The sequence below is a fragment of the Heptranchias perlo genome, unplaced genomic scaffold (assembly GCF_035084215.1).
Source record: "Heptranchias perlo isolate sHepPer1 unplaced genomic scaffold, sHepPer1.hap1 HAP1_SCAFFOLD_1036, whole genome shotgun sequence".
Classification (NCBI taxonomy): Eukaryota; Metazoa; Chordata; class Chondrichthyes; order Hexanchiformes; family Hexanchidae; genus Heptranchias; species Heptranchias perlo.
The window spans coordinates 31,891-39,390 of record NW_027138256.1 but is presented as its reverse complement, the minus strand read 5'-3'; the positions used below and the strand labels follow the sequence as shown (position 1 = coordinate 39,390).

The 7,500-nt window shown below is 63.4% G+C and overlaps 1 protein-coding gene across 1 annotated transcript; it reads right to left on the bottom strand.

Annotated features, from left to right (window-relative positions):
- Window positions 1-597: 597 nt before the first annotated feature.
- Window positions 598-7,385, bottom strand: dhrs1 (dehydrogenase/reductase (SDR family) member 1). The gene is made up of 5 exons (XM_067976859.1): window positions 6,764-7,385; window positions 4,094-4,237; window positions 3,515-3,584; window positions 2,022-2,102; window positions 598-1,277 (listed from the first exon to the last, which is right to left on the bottom strand). Exons 1-5 carry the CDS (start codon window positions 7,304-7,306, stop codon window positions 1,141-1,143), a joined length of 975 nt encoding a protein of 324 aa, XP_067832960.1. The 5' UTR covers window positions 7,307-7,385; the 3' UTR covers window positions 598-1,140.
- Between the last annotated feature and the right edge of the window lie 115 nt (window positions 7,386-7,500).

The following is a 7,500-nucleotide window of genomic DNA, read 5'->3' as shown; positions in this document are numbered from 1 at the left end:
ACCCTCCGACAGTGCGGCGCTCCCTCAGTACCGACCCTCCGACAGTGCAGCGCTCCCTCAGTACCGACCCTCCGACAGTGCGGCGCTCCCTCAGTACTGACCCTCCGACAGTGCGGCGCTCCCTCAGTACTGACCCTCCGACAGTGCGGGGCTCCCTCAGTACCGACCCTCCGACAGTGCGGCGCTCCCTCAGTACCGACCCTCCGACAGTGCGGCGCTCCCTCAGTACTGACCCTCCGACAGTGCGGCGCTCCCTCAGTACCGACCCTCCGACAGTGCGGCGCTCCCTCAGTACCGACCCTCCGACAGTGCGGCGCTCCCTCAGTACTGACCCTCCGACAGTGCGGCGCTCCCTCAGTACTGACCCTCCGACAGTGCGGCGCTCCCTCAGTACTGACCCTCCGACAGTGCGGCGCTCCCTCAGTACTGACCCTCCGACAGTGCGGCGCTCCCTCAGTATTGGCACCGGGGGAGTGTCGGCCCAGGATTACGGGGCTCGAGTCTCTGGAGTGGGGGCTCGAACTCACGACCCTCTGACTGAGGGCGAGAGCTGGGCCCTGGGCAACAGGTTGAGGGGCTCAAACAGGGAGGCAGAGGTTTATTAAAAAAATCAGTTTTATTGTAAAGAAAAGCTCAGCGTTCTCGAGTTAATAAGGCAGCCGAGGAGACGCCTCTGTGTCAAGGTCCTTCACCTTCGCAGTCCCAGATTCACCAGAATGAAAAGACAGACGGGGGGGGGGGGGGGGAGAGGGTGGGAGAGAGGGAAGATGAGGGGGAGGGGGGAGGGGGAGTGGGGGTGAGAGGGAGTGGGGGTGAGAGGGAGTGGGGGTGAGAGGGAGTGGGGTGAGAGGGAGTGGGGGTGAGAGGGAGTGGGGGTGAGAGGGAGTGGGGGTGAGAGGGAGTGGGGGTGAGGGGGGAGAGGGGGGAGGAGGGGGCGAGAGGGGGAGGAGGGGGAGGGGGCGAGAGGGGGAGGAGGGGGAGGGGGAGAGAGGGAGAGGGAGAGGGAGAGGAGGGGGAGGGAGAGAGGGAGGAGAGGGGGAGGAGCGAGAGGGGGTGAGAGGGAGGAGAGGAGGGAAGGAGGGAAGGAGAGGAGGGTGAGGAGAGGAGAGGGGAGGGGATTGAGGGGAGGAGAGGGAAGGATTAGAATTTACTGGCGGCCAGTGCCATCACCCACTTGGGCACCTTGATGAAGCCGGGGACGAGGGGGGCGAGCCAGGCCACGCCGGGCACCTGCTGCAGGAGAAACTTCAGGGATCGGTACTGGACCAGGGAACGGCCTGAGGGGGGAGAGAGAGAGAGAGCCGGTCAACACCGAACCAGGGGCTCCGCACCCCCTCCCCCCGGGGTCTCCGTCCCCTCCCCCGACACTGGGGTCTCCGTCCCCACGCCCCCTCCCCCCGGGGTCTCCGTTCCTCCCTCCCCCGACACCGGGGGTCTCCGTCCCCCTCCCCCTCCTCCCGGGGTCTCCGTCCCCCCTCCCCCGACACCGGGGTCTCCGTCCCCCCTCCCCCTCCCCCGGGGTCTCTGTCCCCCTCCCCCCAACACCGGGGTCTCCGTCCCCCTCCCCCGACACCGGGGGTCTCCGTTCCCCCCTCCCCCGGGGGTCACCGTCCCCCCACCCCCGGGGTCACCGCCCCTCCCCCGGGGTCACCGCCCCTCCCCAGGTCACCGCTCACGACACATTCCTCACCCCTCCACTCCCACTCCCCCCATCCCCTTCATTCTTTTCTCTCTCCGTCCCCTCCTCTCACCTTCCCCTCGTCCCCTCCTCTTCTTTCTCCTCTCCCTCAGCCCTCCGTTTATTCTCCCATTCCTCCCCCGTTCCCCCCCCACCCCGCCTCAGTCCTGCCGTGCCTTGCCCTGTTTCCCACCGCCGCCCTCCCACCGTGTCCGATTAACGCTGTCCCTCTCGCTCTCCCGACACCTGACGGGGGGACCGGAGATGTTCAGCTCGACGGACCATCGGCGATAAACCGAGGGGGACACCCGACCGACCGGCGGATCGAGCGACTCGAGCTCACCGTCCACGTCCTTGATCCCGTACTGCTCGGCCAAATCACAGGTCATCAGCACTTTGCCAGACTTCTTCATCAGATTCATATCTGTCGGACACAGGAAGACGGTGAGGGTACAGGCGGAGTCACTGTCGGAGAGGGGGACGGTGGTGGGTACAGGCGGTGTCACTGTCGGAGAGGGGGACGGTGAGGGTACAGGCGGTGTCACTGTCGGAGAGGGGGACGGTGAGGGTACAGGCGGTGTCACTGTCGGGAGAGGGGGTCGGTGCGGGTACAGGCGGTGTCACTGTCGGAGAGGGGGTCGGTGACGGTACAGGCGGTGTCACTGTCGGAGAGGGGGACGGTGAGGGTACAGGCGGTGTCACTGTCGGAGAGGGGACGGTGAGGGTACAGGCGGTGTCACTGTCGGAGAGGGGGTCGGTGAGGGTACAGGCGGTGTCACTGTCGGAGAGGGGGTCGGTGAGGGTACAGGCGGTGTCACTGTCGGAGAGGGGGACGGTGAGGGTACAGGCGGTGTCACTGTCGGAGAGGGGGTCGGTGAGGGTACAGGCGGTGTCACTGTCGGAGAGGGGGACGGTGAGGCTACAGGCGGTGTCAATGTCGGAGAGGGGGACGGTGAGGGTACAGGCGGTGTCACTGTCGGAGAGGGGGTCGGTGAGGGTACAGGCGGTGTCACTGTCGGAGAGGGGGTCGGTGAGGGTACAGGCAGTGTCACTGTCGGAGAGGGGGACGGTGAGGGTACAGGCGGTGTCACTGTCGGAGAGGGGGTCGGTGAGGGTACAGGCGGTGTCACTGTCGGAGAGGGGGTTGGTGGTGGGTACAGGCGGTGTCACTGTCGGAGAGGGGGACGGTGAGGGTACAGGCGGTGTCACTGTCGGAGAGGGGGTCGGTGAGGGTACAGGCGGTGTCACTGTCGGAGAGGGGGACGGTGAGGGTACAGGCAGTGTCACTGTCGGAGAGGGGGACGGTGAGGGTACAGGCGGTGTCACTGTCGGAGAGGGGGACGGTGAGGGTACAGGCGGTGTCACTGTCGGAGAGGGGGACGGTGGTGGGTAGAGGCGGTGTCACTGTCGGAGAGGGGGACGGTGAGGGTACAGGCGGTGTCACTGTCGGAGAGGGGGACGGTGGTGGGTACAGGCGGTGTCACTGTCGGAGAGGGGGACGGTGGTGGGTACAGGCGGTGTCACTGTCGGAGAGGGGGTCGGTGAGGGTACAGGCGGTGTCACTGTCGGAGAGGGGGACGGTGAGGGTACAGGCGGTGTCGCTGTCGGAGAGGGGGACGGTGAGGGTACAGGCGGTGTCACTGTCGGAGAGGGGGACGGTGAGGGTACAGGCGGTGTCACTGTCGGAGAGGGGGTCGGTGAGGGTACAGGAACGTGCTGTAACACCTGAATGGCTCTCAGACGAAGCACAGGCTCATCCCACAGCAGTGTTAACGGAATGCACAGTGTGAGGAGGGGGGAAGCCCATGGAGGAGGAGAGGGGTGCGGTGCACTCACCCGTAGCCAGTGCCACGATGCACTTTCCACTCATCTCGGGTGTCTCCCCGCGGGTGAACATGTCCACCGTCTGAAACCAGACAAGAGAGAGAGCTCAGCGATGTCCCGTCACCCACTGCAATACCCTCTCCCCTCCCCCGCCCTCCCCTTACCCTCTCCCTTCCCCCTACCCTTCTCACCTTCCCCTCACACTCTCTCTCTCTCTCTCACCCCTGTCTCCCCTTCCATCACTCTTCTTCCCCTCCCTCCCCTTCCTCTCCTATCTCTCTCCCTTCCCTCGCTCACCCCTTCCCCTCGCTCTCTCTCTCCCCGAGCTGTCTCCCCTTCCCTCACTCTCCTTCCCCTGTCCCTCACCCCTCCCCTTCTCCTCTACCCCCTCCCGCTACTGTCTCTCCTCCCTCCCTCTCCCTGCGGGACAATTGTGGTTTGAGGCTGAGATCAATCGATTTTTGTTAGGTAAGGGTACAGATCAACCATGATCTAACTGAATGGTGGAACAGGCCCGAGGGGCTGAATGGCCTCCTCCTGTTCCTATGGTAACAGGCTCGAGGGACCTGGTACTCCCGCCGTCTCACTTACCAGTTGCTCTGCTTTGGTCTTCACCTCTCTGTTGATGATCAGGTCAGTAACAGTCTCGGTGCGGACTGCCCCGGGCCACAGTGAAACGCACGACACGCTGTGTCTCCTCAACTCCTGGGCACAGTCTGCAGCCAGACGGTCACACTGCGGAGAGAGAGAGAGAGAGAGAGAGAGAGAGTGAGAGTGAGAGAGGGAGAAGGAGAGGGAAAGGGAAAGGGGGAGAGATAGAGACAGAGGGACAGAGAGAGAAGCAGAAAGAGAGAGAGAGAGAGAGAGAGAGAGAAAAACAAAGCAAGAGAGGCAGAGGGAGAGACAAAGAGAGAGAGACCGAGAGAGGCAGAGGGAGAGAGAGACCGAGAGAGGCAGAGGGAGAGAGAGACCGAGAGAGGCAGAGGCAGAGAGAGAGACCGAGAGAGGCAGAGGGAGAGAGAGAGACCGAGAGAGGCAGAGGGAGAGAGAGAGACCAAGAGAGGCAGAGGGAGAGAGAGACCGAGAGAGGCAGAGGGAGAGAGAGACCGAGAGAGGCAGAGGGAGAGAGAGAGAGACCGAGAGAGGCAGAGGGAGAGAGAGAGAGACCGAGAGAGGCAGAGGGAGAGAGAGAGAGACCGAGAGAGGCAGAGGGAGAGAGAGAGAGACCGAGAGAGGCAGAGGGAGAGAGAGACCGAGAGAGGCAGAGGGAGAGAGAGACCGAGAGAGGCAGAGGGAGAGAGAGACCGAGAGAGGCAGAGGGAGAGAGAGACCGAGAGAGGCAGAGGGAGAGAGACCGAGAGAGGCAGAGGGAGAGAGAGACCGAGAGAGGCAGAGAGGAGAGAGACCGAGAGAGGCAGAGGGAGAGAGAGACCGAGAGAGGCAGAGGGAGAGAGAGAGACGAGAGAGGCAGAGGGAGAGAGAGAGAGACCGAGAGAGGCAGAGGGAGAGAGAGAGACCGAGAGAGGCAGAGGGAGAGAGAGACCGAGAGAGGCAGAGGGAGAGAGAGACCGAGAGAGGCAGAGGGAGAGAGAGAGAGACCGAGAGAGGCAGAGGGAGAGAGAGACCGAGAGAGGCAGAGGGAGAGAGAGACCGAGAGAGGCAGAGGGAGAGAGAGACCGACGAGAGAGGCAGAGGGAGAGAGAGACCGAGAGAGGCAGAGGGAGAGAGAGACCGAGAGAGGCAGAGGGAGAGAGAGACCGAGAGAGGCAGAGGGAGAGAGAGACCGAGAGAGGCAGAGGGAGAGAGAGACCGAGAGAGGCAGAGGGAGAGAGAGACCGAGAGAGGCAGAGGGAGAGAGAGACCGAGAGAGGCAGAGGGAGAGAGAGAGACCGAGAGAGGCAGAGGAGAGAGAGAGACCGAGAGAGGCAGAGGGAGAGAGAGAGACCGAGAGAGGCAGAGGGAGAGAGAGACCGAGAGAGGCAGAGGGAGAGAGAGACCGAGAGAGGCAGAGGGAGAGAGAGACCGAGAGAGGCAGAGGGAGAGAGAGAGAGAGAGACTGAGAGAGCAGAGGGAGAGAGAGAGAGACCGAGAGAGGCAGAGGGAGGGAGAGAGAGACCGAGAGAGGCAGAGGGAGAGAGAGACCGAGAGAGGCAGAGGGAGGGAGAGACCGAGAGAGGCAGAGGGAGAGAGAGACCGAGAGAGGCAGAGGGAGGAGAGACCGAGAGAGGCAGAGGGAGGGAGAGACCGAGAGAGGCAGAGGGAGAGAGAGACCGAGAGAGGCAGAGGAGAGAGAGACCGAGAGAGGCAGAGGGAGAGAGAGACCGAGAGAGGCAGAGGGAGAGAGAGAGACCGAGAGAGGCAGAGGGAGAGAGAGAGACCGAGAGAGGCAGAGGGAGAGAGAGAGACCGAGAGAGGCAGAGGGAGAGAGAGAGACCGAGAGAGGCAGAGGAGAGAGAGACCGAGAGAGGCAGAGGGAGAGAGAGAGAGACCGAGAGAGGCAGAGGGAGGGAGAGAGAGACCGAGAGAGGCAGAGGGAGAGAGAGACCGAGAGAGGCAGAGGCAGAGAGAGACCGAGAGAGGCAGAGGGAGGGAGAGACCGAGAGAGGCAGAGGGAGAGAGAGACCGAGAGAGGCAGAGGGAGAGAGAGAGACCGAGAGAGGCAGAGGGAGAGAGAGAGACCGAGAGAGGCAGAGGGAGAGAGAGACCGAGAGAGGCAGAGGGAGAGAGAGACCGAGAGAGGCAGAGGGAGAGAGAGACCGAGAGAGGCAGAGGGAGAGAGAGAGAGACCAAGAGAGGCAGAGGGAGAGAGAGACCGAGAGAGGCAGAGGGAGAGAGAGAGACCGAGAGAGGCAGAGGGAGAGAGAGACCGAGAGAGGCAGAGGGAGAGAGAGACCGAGAGAGGCAGAGGGAGGGAGAGACCGAGAGAGGCAGAGGGAGAGAGAGAGACCGAGAGAGGCAGAGGGAGAGAGAGACCGAGAGAGGCAGAGGGAGAGAGAGACCGAGAGAGGCAGAGGGAGAGAGAGAGAGACCGAGAGAGGCAGAGGGAGAGAGAGAGACCGAGAGAGGCAGAGGGAGAGAGAGAGAGACCGAGAGAGAGAGTGAAAGAGAGAGAGAGAGAGAGAAAGAGAGAACGAGTGAGAGAGAGAAAGAGTGTGAGAGAGAGAGTGAGAGAGAGAGAGAGGAGAATATCTGACCCCTGACCCCTGACCCCTGACCCCAGGAGCTCCGGTCACCGACACGGTGTGTATCCATGGTCCTTACCCCAGCCTTCCCGACTCCGTAAGCCACGTTGAAGAGGTACTGCAGCCCGCCCATGGAGGAGATGATCACAATCAGCCCACGTTTCGTCTCCACCATCATCTGGGCAGCGTACACCGAGCAGATATAGTGTCCCCTACAGGGCAAAGGACAACGTGTGGGCACCAGTACCGTCTGTCTGTCTCCGCACCCCCCGCATCTCCTCGGGGCGTTCGCCCCTCGCCGGGGCAACAGCTCGCCCAGTCCGAGAGCGGTCAGCTGGCTCCGCTCCCTGTCCTCGCCCAATCCCACAAAACACCTCTGCCCGGGGCTGGATTTGAACCCCCCGGAGGGTGAAAGGTCAGTGTGTTCCCCCCCCCCCAACCCTGGATTAAGCAGGCTGCAGCACCGCACTCCGGTGGGAGGGTGTGACTTGCGTCGGCCGCGCCCGCTGACGGCAGGTGCACGGGGAGGCGAGGTGTTTAACGTGCCTCTTCTCGATCTCCCCGCTGCCCTCTCCCAGTTCACTGCGTCGCCGTTTCCCTGTGGCTCCTCTACCGCCTCCATCTCTTTTCTGCCTCTCCCCTTGCTGTCGGGCGACGGGCAAAGGGGCCACCGGCAGCGGCAGGCCGCAGTTGGGGGTCGCAGGGAAAGTGTGGCCGCCCCCCCCGCCCCGCCCCCCCATCTCCTTCCCCACCCCCGATCAGCCGCTCGCTCCAATCGTGTCCTTGACGTTTCATTTTCCCGCTGACTCTTGCCCA